The 25,207-nt window shown below is 32.9% G+C and overlaps 2 protein-coding genes, 2 long non-coding RNA genes and 1 pseudogene across 6 annotated transcripts in view; 1 reads left to right on the forward strand and 4 right to left on the reverse strand.

The window, feature by feature from the left end:
• LOC146914596 (receptor-like protein EIX2) overlaps positions 1 to 25,207 on the reverse strand; it is a 44,249-nt gene that overhangs the window by 10,563 nt on the left and 8,479 nt on the right. The window lies entirely within an intron of this gene.
• LOC146914597 (receptor-like protein EIX2) lies at positions 4,512 to 8,425 on the reverse strand (annotated as a pseudogene). The gene is made up of 2 exons (XR_015014305.1): positions 5,065 to 8,425; positions 4,512 to 4,648 (listed from the first exon to the last, which is right to left on the reverse strand). The product of XR_015014305.1 is annotated as a receptor-like protein EIX2 (transcript).
• Positions 10,263 to 24,652, reverse strand: LOC146914598 (uncharacterized). Its single transcript, XR_015014283.1, has 4 exons — positions 24,294 to 24,652; positions 15,744 to 16,994; positions 12,600 to 13,850; positions 10,263 to 10,706 (listed from the first exon to the last, which is right to left on the reverse strand). It is a non-coding gene; the product is annotated as an uncharacterized LOC146914598 (long non-coding RNA).
• LOC146914599 (uncharacterized) lies at positions 17,918 to 19,539 on the forward strand. 2 transcript variants are annotated; one of them, XR_015014284.1, is made up of 3 exons: positions 17,918 to 18,304; positions 18,649 to 18,867; positions 19,104 to 19,539. It is a non-coding gene; the product is annotated as an uncharacterized LOC146914599 (long non-coding RNA). The 2 variants fall into 2 exon arrangements; XR_015014285.1 differs by having other exon boundaries at positions 17,918 to 18,198.
• LOC146914600 (protein FAR-RED IMPAIRED RESPONSE 1-like) lies at positions 19,988 to 24,607 on the reverse strand. Its single transcript, XM_085717385.1, has 4 exons — positions 20,720 to 24,607; positions 20,490 to 20,639; positions 20,346 to 20,402; positions 19,988 to 20,261 (listed from the first exon to the last, which is right to left on the reverse strand). The coding sequence occupies exons 1-4, from the start codon at positions 22,775 to 22,777 to the stop codon at positions 20,226 to 20,228; spliced, it is 2,301 nt and encodes a 766-aa protein (XP_085573511.1). The 5' UTR covers positions 22,778 to 24,607; the 3' UTR covers positions 19,988 to 20,225.

Consider the following 25,207-nt stretch of genomic DNA (forward strand, 5'->3'; position numbering starts at 1 on the left):
CGAAAAATAACAATAAGCAATAAAAACAATAACTAACTTTGACTACTGAACTTGTAGAAAATTTAGTTTAATAAAAATAAAATACTATATATACATCAAAAGAAAATACGCATAGAAATACAGCCATGAAAATTATATTGTTATTTGATTACTTATTTGCTAAAACTCTTCTAATAAATGCCTTCACAATATCATTTTCGATATAAATAGTCAGAATTTTCAGCAGAAAAATTATATTTCTAGTTTTATGAAACCTTATTTTCACTACCATTGTGCTCATTTTATTATGAAACGATAATAATGGTCTACATTGAGCCTGTGTTGTTTTGAATGTTGAAATTAGATTTTTTTTTATTGTTTTTTTATTGAACTTATTGTCTAATGATGCTTTTTTTATTAGATTTGTGCTTAAAATTTTAAATACAATGAACAAGTGACACCTTTTAAATTAGTAAAACAAATAAGTGACACCTTGTAAATAATAGTAGTTTGAGTAAAACCAAAAAAAGATTGTATTTATTAAGTTTGTGTGTGAGAAAATTTGAAGTAAAAAGTCATAATATTACTCCTATTATGCTATTCTAGTTTAGTTATCAAGGTTGGTTGCATTGATTACCCATATTATTAGGGGGGTGAAAACTGTATATTTTTGTTTTGTTACATGGAAGTACTACATGTTAATATGGAGGATAAGTAGTAGTACATAGTTCTTGGGGTGGCGGCAGCCCCTTTTCCAATATACTTCCCTCCGTCCCTGCACGCGACCTTGTACGAAATGCCCACCAATTCGACAAACCGGTGTTACTGCCCTTTCAAGATTCACTGGCGATCCAGGTTCCAATTCTACTAGTGAAGTCTTCGTCAGTGTGGAATTTTGTCACGGTGAGACACGTACCATTGACAGTCTCCGAGGCTGACGCCGTTAAGAACCATCTTTGCCTTGACCTTTAAGTCGAAACTGCTGTCTGAGGCCACTCCGAGTTGCTAGGCGGTACCCATTTCTTCTACGAGGCGGGTAAAGTGGCATTGGATGGGACGGTGAATGGATTTTAGTGAGGACGATGATTGACGGAAGAAACGCAGAGGGGATGGTTTGAATCGAATATGAGGGGTGATTTTGGAATTATGGAATCTGTGGGTAAGGTAAGACAAGAACAAGATGAAGAGCAGGCGCAGCCATTTGTGTTGTGATGGTTACCAGAAAATCTCGTCAGTTATGAGATAATGTTAGTTGTACAACTTGTTTCTATTCAATGTAACATCTTATTATTACCACATCCTTATTTAATTTGTTCATTGTATCATAGTTCTTAGGAATATGAACTTTACATCATGTTCAATTTTTGGAATTGCAACAGTTGTGCTCTCATATTCAACTCAACTTTTGAAGTCTTTTTAATCCAATTATTTTTAGATACATGTATGTTTATTTTGGTTTGTAGGGTTATTAATGGTTAGTTGGGAACGTACATTTTGTTGAGGGTTGTATTGTAGGTGAAAAATGAAGAAAATGCATAATATTGTGGAAAAAGATAAATGTATTATTACATTACAGAAGATTAAATCTGCAGTCAATGTACCCTCTACTAACAGAGTGCAAAAAAATGCAAAGTTGCAGACAGAGTGCGAAACCAGTTCTACATTAACGATAGATTCTTACATGTGTTAAGTTTTACTCTCATGTATTCTTCTGATTTAGATGACTGTGAACTTTGAAGATATATTGTGGAAGAAGATAAAAATGTATTACATTACTAACAGGGTGAGAAAAATGTAAAGTTGCAAAATCTCTCCCTCGGCTATAATCTCCAAATGAAAAGGTCTTACGCCCATTCTTCTCTCATAAACCTGTCCCTTCTTACATGTTTTATGTTGTTTAGTTGAACTTTCTATTATTTAGGGTTTAGGGGGTTATTTCATTGTACATATTTGTAACTGCACTTCTTTCATTAATTGAATATATAAGACAATCAGTACAACAGTACTGATTCAAATGTAGAGTTTCATTCACTTGTTGAGCAACGCTACGTAGTTGATCTTATGAGATCAGTTTGATTATAAGTTAATGGAAGAACTCCAGCTAAATCACATTCTTACCACTTTGATTTCTAAATGTAATCATCTTACTAATACGTATCACCTCAGAGCCATTGCACAAAAAATAAATATAATTACTGAAAAAGTGTGACAAATCATCCATATTTAATAATTATATGAGTCGTACATTTTTGCTTTGTAAAATTCTTGTTTTGATTTATTTATTTTTTTGTTAAAATTTTCGTTTTGATTTATTTTATAGGGATATACAGATTTAAATGAAAAGTTGGTAAAAATATTAAAAGGAGGGTGCGCAAGGAAGGATCATATGTGTTCAAACGATTGTGGACTAGTACAGAAAACCCTTTTTAAATCAATTTAAAAGGCCTTTTAAATTAGATGCGCGCCTGATCAAATATTAACCGACATAAAAAGTTTAGGCGTGTTAAGTCGGGATTTTGAGCCGACTTAATAAATATTGCTAAGTCGGTTACCTAAGAGCCGCCTTTGGTAGTATGGCCCACCAAAAAGACAAATGTCATATCAATCCGACCTTAGAAACTAATTTGTTAAGTCGTTCAAATGTTAACCGACTTAAGAAATAACAGAGTAAGAAACACTCCTTCTCTTCTTCTCTTCGTCTTTAATGACGCAATAAGATATAGGCAAGTGAAGGACCTTCCAACTCCTTATGCTATTACTTTCCGAGACCAGAAGAAAAGAGGACTTCAAAACAGTAAGATTTGTACTTTACACATAGCAGTTTCTACTATTCAATTTCTCCTGAATGTAGGGAGTTAGTTGCTTTGTAGTGGTTGCTGCTATAGTCAAAAGTTGCCGCTATAGAAGCGTTGCATAGCATTCCTTAGGTGTTACGCAAAACTCCATAGCATTGTGGTATAAAAACATAGGATACCTGTGCTCAGAATTGATGCCTATTACATATTTTCCTTTTTGTTTTTTCATTGCGGTATTTGGAAAGGTTATACCCTGTCCCTAACTATTCAAATCAACATTCTGATAGAGATCAACTAGTATTATTAGAAGAAATATGGAAAATTCCAAAATTGCAGTAGAACCGCAAGACTCTAGAGTATTCCAGAGACTGTCCCAATGAAAAAATGCCTTATTTGGCCTTTCTATTTATAGGCAGGTTCAAGCCAGTGAACCATTTTTCTTAAACAATTTCACATTTTGATATTCAATTTCCAAACGCATTTTAGTATAAACCATTTTCATGAAAATGTGCTCAGCCGTAAATCTTCAACTGCTAGCTAACTTTGTTTGAAACATTAGGAGGGAGTTTTGATATAGTGTATTCCGATAACGTTTCCGCTTCCGACGTGCTTAGGTCGAATAAGTAACCTGACTTTGCCGTAAACGAATCATCACTGTCGGAGAGGGATGCGGAGGTGGTGCATTTAGCGGAGTACCAACTGCAACGATGACGGTTAGGGGAAGTGGAGATGGAGAAACATTACACCCTCCTTCACCACTAAAATTCAGAACTTTTGTATTTCATGTTTACGTTTTGGTTTCAAAATTGGCTCCACATTCCAACAATAAATAAATATATGAAACTTTGAAAAGGTAAATACCCTATGATTGGAGACACAAAAGGTTAGTCCTGACCGGAATCAAATATTGTACACTGAGGAGTTGTCTCCAGTTTTAAACCAAGGCTAGTCCTATGATAAGTCTAAGCCACTGAACCATTTTCAAAAACACAGACAAGTTCCTAGTCATAAACAATTTCATATTTATCACTGTTGATGCATGACTATATATATATATATATATATATATATATATATATATATATGTAAATTTCAGCTCCCAGCAACAATTACTTTAAAGGCCAGCTCACATGGTTCAACAGTTTATATCCCGCGCTGCTGCGATAATCGTTAGGCGGGTGTTTTAGTGATTTTTTTCCCTTCTCAATAAGGTAATTGGAAAATATTAAGAACCTGTGACTTGACTTTCCATCTTTCTTTAATTTTATGTCCAAGTATAAGTACCTTTTAATTTTCAGTTGGTTTTCATGTAGTTAGTATTATTAGTTTTAATTGCTTTTTGTAGAAGCAAAAACTTATTAGTAGACTGCATGAGAAAACGACATGTATTTTTTACTTGTAGAATACTTCACCAATGTTTATTGCATGAATACATTACAGAGAATACAAAAGGTATTGCAAGTTACAACTCAATTCAACAAGAGACTAATACATAACAGACAAATAACATAATCATATATTATATTACAAAGAGAAAGCAAACTATTCTATTTCCTAGAGGAAAGTTTCTCCTCCAACCTCAACATCTTTCAAAACACTCAATTTTTACGGATTACAAAATCCAGACGTGTAAATCAGGGTTTCTTTTGCAAGACATTCGGATTGCATAATCAAGACAAATCGAGTTTTTTGAGATATGTTGGGGAAGAGGAGTAGCCATCTTCCTAAAACTACAATGCAAATAATTCACAAACCATTCACAAAAGAGGAGAAACCATTCATCTTCCAAGGGTAGGACTTTCACTGCACACCTCAATTTGATCCATCATCAACGCACTATACCCTTTATTGAAGATCCACTATATTTTGCCACCCTATATCATAGTTTAAAGTGTTAACCACTTTAGATATAAAGTATAAAATATAAAATTTTTAAAATTTTCAAACTTGAAATACAATATCATAAAAAATAACTTTTGAACATATATACAGCTTACGCTATCATGAAAGATAGATAGAAACAGGTATGTATAAAAACATATGCTTATTTTCAAGGAAATAAGAAAAAAAAAATCCTTTAAAATCTTCCAAATACTAAGAACGCATTATTTAAGAAACTATAGAGACTAAAAATGATCAGTATTTTAATAGAAATTTAAAAATGATCAGTATTTTAATAGAAATTATATGTAAAAAAATATACTTTTAAATACTACAATGATATATTATGATGATTGTTTGATATGAAATATAATTATATATGAGAGGTTAAAAGTTAAAGTATTATTACCGGCTAATCTTTGAGCCACCATCTGCATTTCATGTAAATACAATCACCTAAATTGTTCATGAACCTGAAATAAGCATGTTTCCAAGAACGCTTGATTAGGATTGAGCCAAATATTCCCCAGAAACCTATAATAAATCCGAATATCAGACTTATGTAAAATCCACGACTAAGAAGCAAATCTTGATCGTCTTGAATTTCTACTTTTGGTTCATGTGGTGGTTTTCCTTCAGCACACAATTTTACAAGTGGTGGTCCACAAAGATCAAGATTATCTTCATAACTTGAGGGATTGAAACTTTGTAATTGTGTACTCTTTGGAATTTCTCCAGATAATTGATTATGTGACAAATCTAACACACCAAGCCGATCTATTTGGGAAAGGCTGGAAGGAATTGAACCAAGCAAGTTATTTCGTGACAAATCAAGAAAGTCAAGTGATGTTAACTTTCCGATATTTGAAGGAATTTTCCCTGTAAAATGTTTCTTGATAAGTTCAATGAGACCAATTGAATCAAATCTGCTATTTCTGGTGGAATATCTTCTGAAAAGTGATTACTGGATAGATCTATGCTTTTTAGAAGAAGCAATCCATTGTTGTTAAACAGTTTTTCTACTCCTTTCCATGTCAAGAATGCACTCAATTCATACAATTCTATGTAGCTCGAATATCCTTGGCTGAAAACATAATAATGACTGGTAAAACCATGTGGTGAAGCTTTTTGAGTCATTGAAGTGAAATTTTTAATGCATTTTGGAATCCGTCCAGATAGATTGTTGAATGAGAGATCAAAGAGTTGAATGTTTTGTAGATAGCAAAGTTCGAATGGTAAACTTCCAAAGAAGTGATTCCTTTGTAAGCTTAAAACTTGGAGCTCTTTTAATTCACTTCCAATCCAATAAGGGATTCGTCCTTCTAATCTATTTTTTCTCAAATCAAGCATTACTAACTTTGTGCAGTTGATTAAGGAGTAAGGGATCTCGCCTCTTAAGATGTTGTTCCTCAATATTAATGCTTGCAGTTCTACAAGTGATCCTATTGAAGTTGGAATCTTCCCTGAAAAATTGTTGTGGCTCAAATCTAGATAAGCTAATGCCTTGAAATTGCTCCAACAGTCTGGAACTTGTCCAGATAATTGATTATTCGAAACGTCAAATTGGCTTAAAATCTTATCTATACCATTTTCACATAGGAATTGACGAGAATCTGTGAATTTATTTTTGGATAGATCAATAAATCCAGAACCCCGTATAAATGGTGGAATAGGCCCTTCAAATTCATTTGATGAAAGAGATACAACAGAACAATAATTTTTCACTTGAAGATTCGGAATTGATCCTTTGAGATTGTTATTCGAAATGTTGATTTTCCAACACTCTTGTGATGATAGCTTACCCCAAAACCACTCCGGAACATTACCAGAAATTCCAGCATTAGAAATATCGAGTTGGTACAAGTGTTTTTGTGTCTGAATCCATTTAGGAAATGTAAGACCAAGTTTGCATGATCTTAATTTTATAGTGTGGAGTTGAAAAGGTGGCATCCAATTTTGGGTAAATCTAAATGCTAGTGAATTGTCAGACAAGGATAATCCCTTTAACATTGACATACCAGCAAAATGGAAGTCTGAGATCACACCATTTACTTTATTTTCAGAAATATCAAATATTTCCAAAGATGAGATTATTGAGAGATCGGATAGTGTGCCATTGATTTGATTGCTTCTTAGATACAGTTCTCTAAGTGAGTATCTAGCACATTTAGATAGGTGATGGATTAATACTTGAAGCTCACCATTGAATCTGTTATTGGATAGGTCCAATGATTTCAACTTACATGCATTCATCAAAAATGATTTAGGAATTCCCCCTGCTAAAGAGTTTGATTTAATGTGGAATTGTTCCAACTGAAATGGCAAGGTACTACCTTCAGCAATCTTTCCATGCAGCTTATTATTAGAAAGATCCAATGTTTTCAATGATGTGAATATAGAAAGGTCGGGTAAAGTTCCAGTGATTCCATTAGAACTAAGGTCTAACACTTGAAGTGAGTTTCTAACACAAGAACTAGACATATTTTGAAGAACTAATTGAAGGTCTTCAGTGAAATTATTTTCTTTCATATCTAAAGAACGTAAGGCGCATAAAGTCATGAAGGATTTAAAGACGCCGCCTTTTAATCTATTATGTGATAGATCAAGTCTCTCAAGAGACTTCTTCCTATAGTCACTTGAAGGAGGAGCCTCCAAGAGGTTTCCATAAAGGTAAATCTCAACAAGATTGGAACTTATGTTTGACGCCCATTGGAATACCACAGATGACTTAAAGTTGTTCTCAGATAGATCAAGGATTGAAAGAAAAGTGGTAAAGTTGAACTTGGATTGACTCAGAGAATGGATACAATGATCAGAAAGGTTACAATTACTTAGAGTTAGTTCTCTCAGTTTTGGTAACTTACCAACAATTTGAAACCAACTATTAAATTTATCAAGATTAGTTATCGACCACATCATAAGATGGGTTAAAGAAGTAAGATTAGACAACCACTGACCTCCATTGTGATCCCCGTTGTCAATTGTCAGAGCACTATCAAAATCTCTTCCAAGATAAAGTTCTTGTAGGTTCGTAAGTTTTCCAAGTTGAGATGGTATTTTTCCTTTTAAAGAATTTCCAAGGAGATCCAGATATTGCATGTTGGGGAGATCTCCAAGTTGAGATGGAATGCTTCCTTCCAAATCATTATAGCTGAGGTCAAGAAATTGCAAGTTGGAGAGATGTCCAATTTGAGATGGAATCAAACCATATAGATGATTGAATGAAAGATTCAAGTATTTCAAATGCGAAAGAGACTCAAATTGAATATGAATTTGTCCTCCAAAACGACAATCTGAAAGATCAAGGTATCTTAGGTTTCTTAAAGATCCAAAGAAACCTGGGAGAATGCTCTCTCCAAAATTATTTCCGCCGAGGTTCAAATATTGTAATTGTTGCAACTCCATCAATGACTTGTGGATATCACCTCTGATATAGTAATTATAATCATGATTATAATTTTTATAATTACCATGAAGCTCAAGCATAAGTACATGACCAGTGACGTTGCTGCAACCAATTCCCTTCCACTGGCAGCAATCTTCTGTCATCCAAGATGCCAACATGCCATACTCGTCAATAAGGCCAGCCTTGAATTGAAGGAGTGCCTGCCTCTCACTTTGTATGCACTTAACAACCTCTTTTGACCAAACAAGTTGGTCTGCTTGCAACACCAAATGTATGAGAAATATGATTTGAATCAATTTCAAACAAAATGGATTCATGATTGACATTGTGTTCGATATATTTGTAATTTGAGTGATTGTTGTGTGTTCTTACATTTCCATTAGGTGAATTTATAGTATATTGTAGCCAATAGCCATTAGAAATTAAAAAAAGAGATAAAGATAACGTGGAAAACTTTTCAATATAAAGAATTATCTTCCTTTGTTTTTACGTCATCAAATTTAAATCTCCTCTCTTTACCTCCACCAATTTCTTTGTTTGGCAAGAAAGAAATGATAAAATCTTTAATAATATGAAAAATTCTATGCCTCACTTGTTGGATAAAGTAAGTATTTATCGATATGGTGTCTGAAGAAAAATGTTGCTTGGATGTTGGTTAGATGTTTTTATTTTGCTTGTTCTTTTATTTGAAGTGTTATATTCAAACTTTGTTGATCTTCTTTGGCACACCTTATGTTAAGAGGAGTATCTTTTGTCGATTAATATAAGTTCCATTTTGGCAGGTAACCCAGTCACGTGCCTGTTTTTCCGCTCTTTTTATTGCGCTAACGTTTGAAAATTATGAACAGTGTTTTTTTAATGAAATTTTGATTTTGATTAAAACTAAAAAAAATATAAATGTTTGTTGCTTTCAAGTTATAAAAAATCAAACCAACCATGATTATCTATTTCAACGACACCGACAATAATACAATATAGAAAAAATTGTTTAAGGGTATAATTGGAATGATGAAAAAGTAAGTAAATATACTCATCTAGTTTGTTTCACTTTTTCAATAATAAAGGAAAAAAAACAAAAAAATAATATTCATATCGTGTTTGTTACATTTGTTTTCATATTTAAATTTATTATTATCTATTTGTTACATGTGTTAATTATATTAAAAATGAAGGGTATTTTTGAAAAGAAAAATCAAACCCAAAAGTGCTTAAAGAAGTAGTTTTCTTTATATAGTATAGAATAGATAGAATAGATTAGAATAGATTATAGATTTTTGTCTTTTAATATTGTTTTAATTTATACCCCTACAACATTACAAAATGTTTTTAATGTGTTTTTTAATTAAAAGAGAAGTATATGAGCAATTTTATTTGATGTGGCAATATACCCGATTTGTACAAAACAACTTGGAAAACTTTTCTTTAGGCTTTCATTTTTTCTTCCAATATTCGACAACTTATTAACGAAATTTTGCCATAAGTGAAATTTTGCCATAAATTTGCATGATAAGGGAGAGAACACGAGAGTAATCATGACAATAAAAACAATGACACTTTCAAAAGGTAAGCATTACAATTTAAAAACTTTACCAAAAAAGGGACCTTTATAAAAAAACTTTAAAAAAAGAAAAGAAAAAATAAACAGCACTACAAAATGTCTATGGTCTTCACTACAATTACAAAAGTGGCACATTTACAAACAAACTTATCACGTAATCACATTTTGCATGATAAGATCGAAGAGCAATGATTGTGTAGTCACATCTATAAATTTAAAAATCTAAACGTATATTTTGAAGGCAATTGGATAAATGATCTAAACATATTTACAAATGGAAAAATATCATAATAGAAAGAAAAAAAAATCATCTTATTGTTATTAAAATTGAAAACATTAGATAAGGAGTAACATTGTGTCTGTTTAAATGAGTTGAATTTGTAGTCATAACCAATGTAGTCAGGATCAGGATCCTATGTAGGATCGGTAGGTCGGTGAAAGAACGTAAACACAAGGAACGTAACAAGGTTTGTAAGTAGGATCGGTAGGTTGTTGATAGAGTTGAGAGAAATAGATAGAGAAAATAGAGGAAAACAGAGTCAAGCATAATGTCACGACCCAAAAACAATCATCGTGACCGGCGCACGAACTAGATCATTCTAGCCCGGCAAGCCTATTAATCAAACTTGACAATTAAAATAAATAAATAAAAATTCCAATTTGAATTTCATTTCAAAGAAATATTCATTGAAATTTCGACAGAGTTTCCTCTGTATTTTCAACATTTCCAAGATGTAAATCCTGTTTTAAAAATCTGTTCTATCAGCCAGAATCTCCAAATAACATCTTTATTTTTCATACTACTTGTACAACTCAAAATAAAACGTCATATCAGATAAATACTTCTGATACAAAATTACTATCATATACATCATATATATGTATAAAGTTTGACATTAATCTATAATCATTTCCTATGTCATCAATATGCGTCAATATTAACGTTAATCAATTCAATAATATAAACTAATGGCAATATCCATATAATAGAATGGAACCTCATGAATTCCATTAACAATGGCAAGGATAAAGTGAGTCCTTCCTCCCTATAGCATCAGAGGAAGCAATGCTCCGCTCGGCACCAATCCTAAAATTTATTTCAGCGACAATAAACAAATCATATAACAAATATAATCATAATCACCACAATCATATCAATCACAATCATATATCCAATATATCGTATTTTGATATAACTTATACTTTGACATTCTTATCTGAGTATGTCTCTGATCCTTTTCCGATACTAACTAATTTCGGCTAACTAAGCCGGAGTTCCATAGCTAACATTCCTCATTTCCAACTATTGATAAAATACCCATGAAACATTGCTCCGTAGCTAATTCATTCTAAACATAACTTTCATGTTAAAATGTGTATGCTATGTTAGTATTCATGTTGGAGGGTTCTTAGAATTTTCCTTGGTTCCATAATTCTATTTTTGTTCTTTCAAATATTATTCCAATAATTTTAGACTTAAAATTTCATATCATTTATTATACATTTCATTCGTTACTATGAGCCGTACCTCATAGGCTACATTATCTCTCGTTGTAGCAAACGGATTACTATGACCCGTACGTCATAGGCTACATTATCTCTCGTTGTAGCAAACGGTTTACTATGACCCGTACGTCATAGGCTACATTATCTCTCGTTGTAGCAAACGGTTTACTATGACCCGTACGTCATAGGCTACATTATCTCTCATTGTAGCAAACGGAGTTTTTATCAATATTCTCATTTCTTTCTTTTTTTTCTTTCTTTCTTTTTCTATGAGCATGTTACTCATAGGTTGCATTTCAAATTTTCTTTCAAATCTTCACTATAATAACATCAATTGTCTTGATATAATTTCCCTCCAACATTTATACTAGCATAAACATACTTATTAACATAAAAGAGATTTTATGATACACTAATAAGGATACCTAATTCAAAAATAATCATTCTACTATCTCACCCAACTCAACAACTTTACAACACTAACAGGTTCAAGTACAATACATAAATGGTATAACCTAAATCAATCCATCAATTAACATTATCATTTTGCTATAATCCTACTTTCTATCACTAACACAAAAGTCTTAATTTCACAATCATCATTGTCCAAAACATGCAATTGAAAGGCAAGACATGGAAACTCAACATAATCATGCTAATTCACACTAAAGCATATACATTCTCTTTAATTAAAAATCATCCAAGCAACATGAAATTCATAGGATTAAATTATCAAACACCTAGAGTGCATGTAAGACCTACTAAGCTCAAAAATCATTAAACATTCACTTCTGCATCTTTCCGCTATGCGAGGCTTCATGCTCGCTCGGTGAACTAACACAATTGAACCCATATTCTGCACAAATTCTATATCAGACCCCATACTTTAAAATTTTCTCCAGACCTCAATACTGAACCGAAATTAATAAAACTGGTACTAAAACGTCCGTAATTTCGCTAGCTAACCATAGCATTAAAAATCACATGATTCCAGATGACAGAGAGAAAATTATTAATGTTTTAGTCGAGCCCTGTCCCAGAACCCGTAAGTATATTTTCTGCAGAATTTTATCAACTTCAGATGCACTTTCCGAGTTCATTGCTAAACGGAATCACATGAAATTTATATCCGATTTGAAGGAAATTGAATGAAGAATCTAAAAATTCAACAATCACTTAACTCCAAGTTACACAGCAAGAGACACGAATCAAAACCAGACCTGCACTTCTTAATTTTCATGAAATTCAGCCATAATCCCTACAATTCCAAACATGCTTTTCATCTATAATCCTACTCATGAACAATTTACAAACTCAAGTCCTAAATTCACACACCATTGCTTCTAGCTTTCTATCATTCTTCATATCATGTTTCTAAACACCATTACTACACATAATCATCTTCAAAAACACATACAACACACACCAAGCTTGAATTGAATAAATTTTCATGAAAAGTGATTATGCTATTTACCTTGTGATTAATCCATTCTTTGGTGCTCTAATACAAACTCATAAGCTAATTCCCATGAGGCTTGAATGAAAATGAAGGTTATGAAAATCATGAGGAGGGGGTGGATTTGAGAGTAATGGGGAAAAGAATGATTTTTGAACTTAGTTCTTGCTTACTCCACCACTAGAAGCTCATATACATGCTTTCTTGTATGACTCCATGATGATTTGGGTGAAAAAATTGTGAGGGTTATGGTGGTGAATGTGGAGACCGAACTTGAGAGGGAAGGAGAAGAGAAAAATGTTCTAGAGTGGTGTAGAAACATGAGGAAAAGTGGTAGAAAATTTGACCTTTAGCCTATTTTTAAAAAAAATCTTGAGTGGCAAGATTACCAAAATACCCTTCAAGTTAAAAAGACATAATTATCCTCCGTTAATTCGTACCATTTAATTTCTCAAGCCCGTTGGAATAATATTACGAGATACTTACAAAATATCGTCGATTTCTCAATAAATAATTAATCCTTTGAAAATTATTTCCGTTCTGACATGTAACTGATACGACAATTTATTTAAAATTATGTGGGACATTACAATCTACCCCCCTTAAAGAAATTTCGTCCTCGAAATTTAAGGATTTACTTACTAATAAGCACAAATAATTCCTCCAACTTTCAACTTTAGATTCCATTAACCCAAGGCACGATCTGAATCGACCTGCTCTGATACCAACTTTGTCACGACCCAAAAACAATCATCGTGACCGGCGCACGAACTAGATCATTCTAGCCCGGCAAGCCTATTAATCAAACTTGACAATTAAAATAAATAAATAAAAATTCCAATTTGAATTTCATTTCAAAGAAATATTCATTGAAATTTCGACAGAGTTTCCTCTGTATTTTCAACATTTCCAAGATGTAAATCCTGTTTTAAAAATCTGTTCTATCAGCCAGAATCTCCAAATAACATCTTTATTTTTCATACTACTTGTACAACTCAAAATAAAACGTCATATCAGATAAATACTTCTGATACAAAATTACTATCATATACATCATATATATGTATAAAGTTTGACATTAATCTATAATCATTTCCTATGTCATCAATATGCGTCAATATTAACGTTAATCAATTCAATAATATAAACTAATGGCAATATCCATATAATAGAATGGAACCTCATGAATTCCATTAACAATGGCAAGGATAAAGTGAGTCCTTCCTCCCTATAGCATCAGAGGAAGCAATGCTCCGCTCGGCACCAATCCTAAAATTTATTTCAGCGACAATAAACAAATCATATAACAAATATAATCATAATCACCACAATCATATCAATCACAATCATATATCCAATATATCGTATTTTGATATAACTTATACTTTGACATTCTTATCTGAGTATGTCTCTGATCCTTTTCCGATACTAACTAATTTCGGCTAACTAAGCCGGAGTTCCATAGCTAACATTCCTCATTTCCAACTATTGATAAAATACCCATGAAACATTGCTCCGTAGCTAATTCATTCTAAACATAACTTTCATGTTAAAATGTGTATGCTATGTTAGTATTCATGTTGGAGGGTTCTTAGAATTTTCCTTGGTTCCATAATTCTATTTTTGTTCTTTCAAATATTATTCCAATAATTTTAGACTTAAAATTTCATATCATTTATTATACATTTCATTCGTTACTATGAGCCGTACCTCATAGGCTACATTATCTCTCGTTGTAGCAAACGGATTACTATGACCCGTACGTCATAGGCTACATTATCTCTCGTTGTAGCAAACGGTTTACTATGACCCGTACGTCATAGGCTACATTATCTCTCGTTGTAGCAAACGGTTTACTATGACCCGTACGTCATAGGCTACATTATCTCTCATTGTAGCAAACGGAGTTTTTATCAATATTCTCATTTCTTTCTTTTTTTTCTTTCTTTCTTTTTCTATGAGCATGTTACTCATAGGTTGCATTTCAAATTTTCTTTCAAATCTTCACTATAATAACATCAATTGTCTTGATATAATTTCCCTCCAACATTTATACTAGCATAAACATACTTATTAACATAAAAGAGATTTTATGATACACTAATAAGGATACCTAATTCAAAAATAATCATTCTACTATCTCACCCAACTCAACAACTTTACAACACTAACAGGTTCAAGTACAATACATAAATGGTATAACCTAAATCAATCCATCAATTAACATTATCATTTTGCTATAATCCTACTTTCTATCACTAACACAAAAGTCTTAATTTCACAATCATCATTGTCCAAAACATGCAATTGAAAGGCAAGACATGGAAACTCAACATAATCATGCTAATTCACACTAAAGCATATACATTCTCTTTAATTAAAAATCATCCAAGCAACATGAAATTCATAGGATTAAATTATCAAACACCTAGAGTGCATGTAAGACCTACTAAGCTCAAAAATCATTAAACATTCACTTCTGCATCTTTCCGCTATGCGAGGCTTCATGCTCGCTCGGTGAACTAACACAATTGAACCCATATTCTGCACAAATTCTATATCAGACCCCATACTTTAAAATTTTCTCCAGACCTCAATACTGAACCGAAATTAATAAAACTGGTACTAAAACGTCCGTAATTTCGCTAGCTAACCATAGCATTAAAAATCACATGATTCCAGATGACAGAGAGAAAATTATTAATGTTTTAGTCGAGCCCTGTCCCAGAACCCGTAAGTATATTTTCTGCAGAATTTTATCAACTTCAGATGCACTTTCCGAGTTCATTGCTAAACGGAATCACATGAAATTTATATCCGATTTGAAGGAAATTGAATGAAGAATCTAAAAATTCAACAATCACTTAACTCCAAGTTACACAGCAAGAGACACGAATCAAAACCAGACCTGCACTTCTTAATTTTCATGAAATTCAGCCATAATCCCTACAATTCCAAACATGCTTTTCATCTATAATCCTACTCATGAACAATTTACAAACTCAAGTCCTAAATTCACACACCATTGCTTCTAGCTTTCTATCATTCTTCATATCATGTTTCTAAACACCATTACTACACATAATCATCTTCAAAAACACATACAACACACACCAAGCTTGAATTGAATAAATTTTCATGAAAAGTGATTATGCTATTTACCTTGTGATTAATCCATTCTTTGGTGCTCTAATACAAACTCATAAGCTAATTCCCATGAGGCTTGAATGAAAATGAAGGTTATGAAAATCATGAGGAGGGGGTGGATTTGAGAGTAATGGGGAAAAGAATGATTTTTGAACTTAGTTCTTGCTTACTCCACCACTAGAAGCTCATATACATGCTTTCTTGTATGACTCCATGATGATTTGGGTGAAAAAATTGTGAGGGTTATGGTGGTGAATGTGGAGACCGAACTTGAGAGGGAAGGAGAAGAGAAAAATGTTCTAGAGTGGTGTAGAAACATGAGGAAAAGTGGTAGAAAATTTGACCTTTAGCCTATTTTTAAAAAAAATCTTGAGTGGCAAGATTACCAAAATACCCTTCAAGTTAAAAAGACATAATTATCCTCCGTTAATTCGTACCATTTAATTTCTCAAGCCCGTTGGAATAATATTACGAGATACTTACAAAATATCGTCGATTTCTCAATAAATAATTAATCCTTTGAAAATTATTTCCGTTCTGACATGTAACTGATACGACAATTTATTTAAAATTATGTGGGACATTACAATCTACCCCCCTTAAAGAAATTTCGTCCTCGAAATTTAAGGATTTACTTACTAATAAGCACAAATAATTCCTCCAACTTTCAACTTTAGATTCCATTAACCCAAGGCACGATCTGAATCGACCTGCTCTGATACCAACTTTGTCACGACCCAAAAACAATCATCGTGACCGGCGCACGAACTAGATCATTCTAGCCCGGCAAGCCTATTAATCAAACTTGACAATTAAAATAAATAAATAAAAATTCCAATTTGAATTTCATTTCAAAGAAATATTCATTGAAATTTCGACAGAGTTTCCTCTGTATTTTCAACATTTCCAAGATGTAAATCCTGTTTTAAAAATCTGTTCTATCAGCCAGAATCTCCAAATAACATCTTTATTTTTCATACTACTTGTACAACTCAAAATAAAACGTCATATCAGATAAATACTTCTGATACAAAATTACTATCATATACATCATATATATGTATAAAGTTTGACATTAATCTATAATCATTTCCTATGTCATCAATATGCGTCAATATTAACGTTAATCAATTCAATAATATAAACTAATGGCAATATCCATATAATAGAATGGAACCTCATGAATTCCATTAACAATGGCAAGGATAAAGTGAGTCCTTCCTCCCTATAGCATCAGAGGAAGCAATGCTCCGCTCGGCACCAATCCTAAAATTTATTTCAGCGACAATAAACAAATCATATAACAAATATAATCATAATCACCACAATCATATCAATCACAATCATATATCCAATATATCGTATTTTGATATAACTTATACTTTGACATTCTTATCTGAGTATGTCTCTGATCCTTTTCCGATACTAACTAATTTCGGCTAACTAAGCCGGAGTTCCATAGCTAACATTCCTCATTTCCAACTATTGATAAAATACCCATGAAACATTGCTCCGTAGCTAATTCATTCTAAACATAACTTTCATGTTAAAATGTGTATGCTATGTTAGTATTCATGTTGGAGGGTTCTTAGAATTTTCCTTGGTTCCATAATTCTATTTTTGTTCTTTCAAATATTATTCCAATAATTTTAGACTTAAAATTTCATATCATTTATTATACATTTCATTCGTTACTATGAGCCGTACCTCATAGGCTACATTATCTCTCGTTGTAGCAAACGGATTACTATGACCCGTACGTCATAGGCTACATTATCTCTCGTTGTAGCAAACGGTTTACTATGACCCGTACGTCATATGCTACATTATCTCTCGTTGTAGCAAACGGAGTTTTTATCAATATTCTCATTTCTTTCTTTTTTTTCTTTCTTTCTTTTTCTATGAGCATGTTACTCATAGGTTGCATTTCAAATTTTCTTTCAAATCTTCACTATAATAACATCAATTGTCTTGATATAATTTCCCTCCAACATTTATACTAGCATAAACATACTTATTAACATAAAAGAGATTTTATGATACACTAATAAGGATACCTAATTCAAAAATAATCATTCTACTATCTCACCCAACTCAACAACTTTACAACACTAACAGGTTCAAGTACAATACATAAATGGTATAACCTAAATCAATCCATCAATTAACATTATCATTTTGCTATAGGAAAATGCTCAATTGTGCGACAAAAACCATCGTGTGTATCCCGCGAATGCGCTGGCAACTGAGGTCCCCACTCTTTTTCATACAAAATACCGAAATTAACCTTAGAGTTGTTTTGTCCAACTACTGCAGCTTCTGGTCTGAACATAGATGCAGAAATTCAACGAGAATGAACCTATAATCACCAGAAACCAATCAACCTCCGATCCCCAATCATTCTGATCACCGGAAACCAATCAGAACGCGGATCCCCAATCTCCGATCCCCAATCTCGAATTCTCTCTCGGTGACATCTCTACCTCAACGACTTCAATTTCATTAAAGATTAGATTTTGTCTAATTCTCAATCAAGTTGAGATGTTCCCAAGCCTTATGCCTCATCTCTTCCATTTGTTAGCTTTTCAATTCTCAATTCCATTTTTATTTTATTTAATTTTATTGCAGTAACTCTGTTTTTAGCTAGTAATGACATTTTCCAAGTCTCACTTGAATACCTTTGGATGCCTTGATTGGGAATGTTCAAGCTTGGGTTGTAATATAGTGTAGTCCCTACGGGACACTGAGATCAGAAATATGAAATTGATAGATTGTTATTACATAAACTTACACTCAGAAGTATGAAATTGATAGATTATTATTACATAAACCTTTTATTACAATTAGGTTGTAACTTCTAAGTTATCAAATTTGAGTGGATATTGGTCTAACCTTTTTTATTATTTTTTTTTCCCGCCAGTGGTGTGGAATCCTTGGGATAAGAAAGCAAAGGCTATGGCTGATTTTGGGGATGATGAGTATAAGCATATGCTTTGTGTAGAGGCTGCTAATATTGAAAAGGCTATCACTTTGAAACCTGGAGAAGAATGGAAAGGAAGGACGTGCCCGTGTCGACGTGTCCATGTTGGATTGTTATCCCTTGGTTACATTTTAAGCATGTTTTGCAGCTGCTGTAGAGGTAGAGAGACAACTTAGATTTTGTTAGAATAACATAGAGAAAGAGCTTGTTGCACATATTGTGTACATTGAAAGTTTTTGAATAAATTGTCATTATATTGTGCATCTGCTTGGTATTTTTGTTTCTCTATTTTATGATACTCCACACACTATATTGTCTTGATAATTATAGAACTATTAAAACCTATGCTTTGCTAAAAATTCAATCGATACTATCTTTATTTCTTCTATTTGCAGAAGCTGAATAGCACAAGAGAATCAATTACGCCAAAGCTGTTTGCAGGAGCTGAATAGCACAAGAGAAACAATGATGCTAAAGAGAAATGATAAAATAGATAGTGTTGCTGGCCTAATATGGAATGGTATCTTGTACTTGTGGTGCGTTTGCAGCTGCTGTTTTGTTTGAGGTTTTCCGACGGCTTGCTTGGTTTATTAAGTTTGTGCTCAGCACGGCTTTTCTTGTTGAGCAGCTGTTGTGTAGGCATTGTGCTGATCGTGTTTTTCTCAGCTTCTGCATCTTTATTTGAGATTGATCGATGTATTATTCCTATTGAGCAGAAACATTAGTCTGTCTTTGTGATTTTCAGGGTGATCCACCTATATATGGCGCCCTTTAGAATAACTTTGTTGTAATATTTGAATATTTAATATTGAAGAATGATACTTTCCCAAATCAATATTCAACATGATTATTCTTTTTAGAAACGGCAATTTATTCACGTTGAGTGTGTGCAAGAAACACAACAAAAACTCGCAGCCACAAATAAAAAAAATACAAAGGGCTCTGATATAGCAGGAAAATGAGGCTACCATATGCCTGCTAACAGAAACTCAATTTTTCTCCATATGCCTGCTAACAGAAACTCCATATGCCTGCTAACAGAAACTCAATTTTTCTCCAATATATGGTGCCCTTTATATTGTTAATGTAATTACGTAAATGTAATATATTTTTTTTAGAATTACATTGTTGTAATATTTGAATATTTAATATATTGAAGATTGATACTTTCGCAAATCAAGTTTCAACTTGATTGATAATCTCTGTTTCAAAATCAATTACATAAAAAGGACTGAAATTGAAATATATTAAAACATTCAACCAATCAGAAAGAGTGCAATGATGGAAAAATTACAAAAAGTTTAAAATGATAAATGAAGGCTAAGTAACGTTAAAGCCAAAATGAAACCAAACTAGACCAAACTGAGAAATGGCACTGCCCTGCAACTTACATACACCCCACAACAGAGAAACTACTGCAAATATGCAGGAAATCTACACAGTTGAAACAATAAGACTCCACCTTACAATATAAACTCAAATTTTACTCCAATAGTTTAATAACCATTTTCACCCCATCATGATGATGAATGATCATTTATATGGTGTTGTGCCTGCAAAAAGTACACACGAATGAAATAATTAGTGACTTATGTTGAAATTTGACTATATTGCGAAAACAAATCATAAATCAATACCTGTAAAAGTTCTAAATATGAAACATTGTGGTCTATGCTTTGAGAAGAATATGGAACCTAAAACCAATAGATTTTGAATGAGTTATTTTCATAATATATATTTATATGTGTAAATAAAATTGGAGTGTTGAAATCTATATTCACCTGATTAACATCAAGATATTTTTGATTTGGATTGAAGGGAGCTAACATTTGTTTTACTTGAATGCTCTCTTGTGTGTCAATCACATCAAGATCAATGGTCTGAGATATAGAGAACTCTTGATTTTCTTGAACTTTAGATATACTAGGCCCCTACATAAAAATAAATAAATTAGACATACATTTTATTACGTGTAAAGGAGATAAAATAAACTTGAAAATTTCAAGATTACCTCTTCTTGACTTTGATAAGTGTTACTTTTTTTGTTGCTTTTTTGTCCTTTCTTTCCAGCAAGCTTCTTTTTCACAATTTGATCAACTTTAGAAGCCTTCCTTTTTGAAGGAGGACGCCCTTTACTTCGAGTCGCTACAGGATCAAGAATTTTAGTCATCTGATTTTGAACTAAGTTATCTCCTTCAGTGATCTCTGAAAAACTTTCTTGACATGTCATCTCCAGTTTTAAGTTCTCTATTCTATCCATTACTTTTGATAAATCATTTTCAGTATGGATACATGAAGAAGCAAATCCGTAAAAGGCATCGCAGGCTTTAGCTACACGCTGCAACTCTTCATTTCCGGCTAATTGATCAAAACCACTTTTAATAAGTGTATATCTTCGCTTAATATCCTTCCTCCATCTTGGCAATATATAACAAGAGGGCACTGACTCTGTTTTAGCTGTGAGCTTAAGAACACAAAGGATATGTCTACATAAAATACCCTTAAACTCAAATAAACAGCATGTACATCGTATTTCAAAGTCTTTCTCATTGAAGAATACCTTGAACATTATGTCTTTAACTGTATCAAATACCTTTTTACTTTCTGTAACACAATATGTTAAGTTCAAAGCCTCCATTCTCTCAAAGAAAGCATGACAGTACATCATAGAAGCCACTTCTACTTGAAACTCTTTGAATTTTGCATTGGTATATGCCTTTTGAAATTGAGATTCAAATCCAAAATGACTTATACAAGCAATAATTCTATTGGATGAACTAAAATCAGCCATATTTTCCTTTTCAATTTTATCTTTCAATGCATTATCATATTGTTCAACAAATTGCTTCAATGATGTCTTTGAGTGCACATATCCATCAAAAAATGCGTTCATACTTTCACTTCGTTGTGTTGTTGACATTCCAGCCCAAAATGTGTCTCTCACATACACAGGAACCCAACGATGACGCTCATCAAACAACCCTTTCAACCATTCATTATCATGAAGTTCATAACATTCAATCATTTTTTCCCACTTCTCCATGAAATCACTTATGCTCAAAGAATCATACACCGCATCATGCAAAAGTATTTTGATAGACTCATAGTTAGAGAGTCTACTCAATTTTTCTGGAACCTTTTTCATTATATGCCACAAGCACCATCGATGGCGAGCTTTCGGGAAGACGGCCTCAACTGCATTCTTCATTGCTCCATCCTGGTCAGTAATTATGGCTTGTGGAGCACACCCACGCATACATTCTAACCAAGTAGTGAACAACCAAGAAAAAGTTTTAGTATCCTCCTTCGACAATAGGGCGCAACCTAACAGAACTGACTGACCATGATGATTTACTCCAACAAAAGGAGCAAAAGGCATGTCATATTTATTTGTTAAGTAAGTGGTGTCGAAGGTTATTACTTCACCAAAATACTCATAAGCAGCCCTACATCTCGCATCTGCCCAAAAAACATTTCGTAAACGACTTTTGTCATCCACATCCATTACATAATAAAATTCACTATTTTGTCTTTGCATTCTAACAAAATAATTTTGAATGGCTTCAGCGTCTCCTGTCCCAAGTCGAAGCCGCCTCACTTTGTCAATGTAGTTTCTAACATCTTTTTCCCCGAATGTAAGGTTATCATATCCACTTGCTTCAACAACCATAGACCGAAAATTTCTACTTACATTAATCCCAGCTTGGTCATTAACCTCCAATCTCCTTTTTATACTAGGGTCTATATTCTTGTTGCATCTAAAATATCTTGATTTGCTTGGACTTATTAAGTCATGATTATGTTCAAGAGCAACCTTAGAAATAGTAATTGTTCCATCTGAAGACACACATACATTTATTCTAGCCTTACAGTGTGTTTTCATGCTAGGATTTGGCTTTAAAAGATTTTTGGACTTACTCACATAGCTTCTTGCACGGTTACACCCTAGAGTAAAATACTTTTTTCCATCATCTCCCTTTTTTGTACTGATTGTGCTAACTCCAAAACCTAAACATCTTGCATAATTCTTGTAATATTTGTCAACTTCCTCTGTAGAATTAAATTTCATGCCAACCTTAGGTTCATCATCTTCATTTTCTGTTAAATTATCCTCACAATTTTCATTTATGTGATCACTCTCTTCTTCATCTTCTTCAAAAGATCTAAAAGTTTTCTCCACTAATGCAACAAATTTTTTAAAAAAGAAACTTAAATTAATCAACTGAATTAAAAGTAAAGGCAACAGGATTAATTCTAAAACAATAAATAAATAGATAAATTAGACTTACTATTGTCTCTTTAACTGGATGCTAAAATAGGGAAATCAAATTTCAATTGATGGTTGAGGTTAGAGTAGCAATGCTGATAAACAGAGGCATAAGAGAATGACGACAACGAGTTTGAAAACGGCGGTGAATGTTGGTAACCGGTGAGTTTGTGTTGTTGAACAAAATCAGAACATATAAGGTTATGGAGAAGGAAGATTGTACTGTGATTGTCCAAAATCAAAACGTGTGCCGTGATTGTCTCTTCCATATATTTATTTATTTATTTTAATGTTAATATTAAAAAAATATAAAAAGGAAATTGGATGGTGGGGACAGTCATTCTTTCGTGCAATTCGTGGGGTGCTTGTCGCACCATATAGCACAACTGTTTGCTATAATCCTACTTTCTATCACTAACACAAAAGTCTTAATTTCACAATCATCATTGTCCAAAACATGCAATTGAAAGGCAAGACATGGAAACTCAACATAATCATGCTAATTCACACTAAAGCATATACATTCTCTTTAATTAAAAATCATCCAAGCAACATGAAATTCATAGGATTAAATTATCAAACACCTAGAGTGCATGTAAGACCTACTAAGCTCAAAAATCATTAAACATTCACTTCTGCATCTTTCCGCTATGCGAGGCTTCATGCTCGCTCGGTGAACTAACACAATTGAACCCATATTCTGCACAAATTCTATATCAGACCCCATACTTTAAAATTTTCTCCAGACCTCAATACTGAACCGAAATTAATAAAACTGGTACTAAAACGTCCGTAATTTCGCTAGCTAACCATAGCATTAAAAATCACATGATTCCAGATTACAGAGAGAAAATTATTAATGTTTTAGTCGAGCCCTGTCCCAGAACCCGTAAGTATATTTTCTGCAGAATTTTATCAACTTCAGATGCACTTTCCGAGTTCATTGCTAAACGGAATCACATGAAATTTATATCCGATTTGAAGGAAATTGAATGAAGAATCTAAAAATTCAACAATCACTTAACTCCAAGTTACACAGCAAGAGACACGAATCAAAACCAGACCTGCACTTCTTAATTTTCATGAAATTCAGCCATAATCCCTACAATTCCAAACATGCTTTTCATCTATAATCCTACTCATGAACAATTTACAAACTCAAGTCCTAAATTCACACACCATTGCTTCTAGCTTTCTATCATTCTTCATATCATGTTTCTAAACACCATTACTACACATAATCATCTTCAAAAACACATACAACACACACCAAGCTTGAATTGAATAAATTTTCATGAAAAGTGATTATGCTATTTACCTTGTGATTAATCCATTCTTTGGTGCTCTAATACAAACTCATAAGCTAATTTCCATGAGGCTTGAATGAAAATGAAGGTTATGAAAATCATGAGGAGGGGGTGGATTTGAGAGTAATGGGGAAAAGAATGATTTTTGAACTTAGTTCTTGCTTACTCCACCACTAGAAGCTCATATACATGCTTTCTTGTATGACTCCATGATGATTTGGGTGAAAAAATTGTGAGGGTTATGGTGGTGAATGTGGAGACCGAACTTGAGAGGGAAGGAGAAGAGAAAAATGTTCTAGAGTGGTGTAGAAACATGAGGAAAAGTGGTAGAAAATTTGACCTTTAGCCTATTTTTTAAAAAAATCTTGAGTGGCAAGATTACCAAAATACCCTTCAAGTTAAAAAGACATAATTATTCTCCGTTAATTCGTACCATTTAATTTCTCAAGCCCTTTGGAATAATATTACGAGATACTTACAAAATATCGTCGATTTCTCAATAAATAATTAATCTTTTGAAAATTATTTCCGTTCTGACATGTAACTGATACGACAATTTATTTAAAATTATGCGGGACATTACACATAAAAACAGAGATAATAGAGGAAAAACAGAGGAACCAAACAACAAAATAGAGAAAAATAGTGGAAACATAGGAAAAATGGCAAAACACAAAGAAAACAAAGGAAATCTGAAGAAAGAAAAAAGAGAAAAAAAACCGAAGTAAAGTCGAAGCACGGTCATGGTGTTCTGAGACGTAGGATCGTACGATCCTACGAGCCATCACTCGATACTGACTACACTGGTCGTAACCATACGTTTAGTCTCTTAAACACAACAAGAAGTGTCAGAGCAGAGCTAAGATATATAAATTATTCTTCAAAAACATGTTACCATAAAAACAATGACAATTTAAAAAAGCAG

The sequence above is a fragment of the Medicago sativa genome, chromosome 6 (genome assembly GCF_051527215.1).
Source record: "Medicago sativa cultivar Bolivia chromosome 6, Bolivia_mono, whole genome shotgun sequence".
NCBI lineage: Eukaryota > Viridiplantae > Streptophyta > Magnoliopsida > Fabales > Fabaceae > Medicago > Medicago sativa.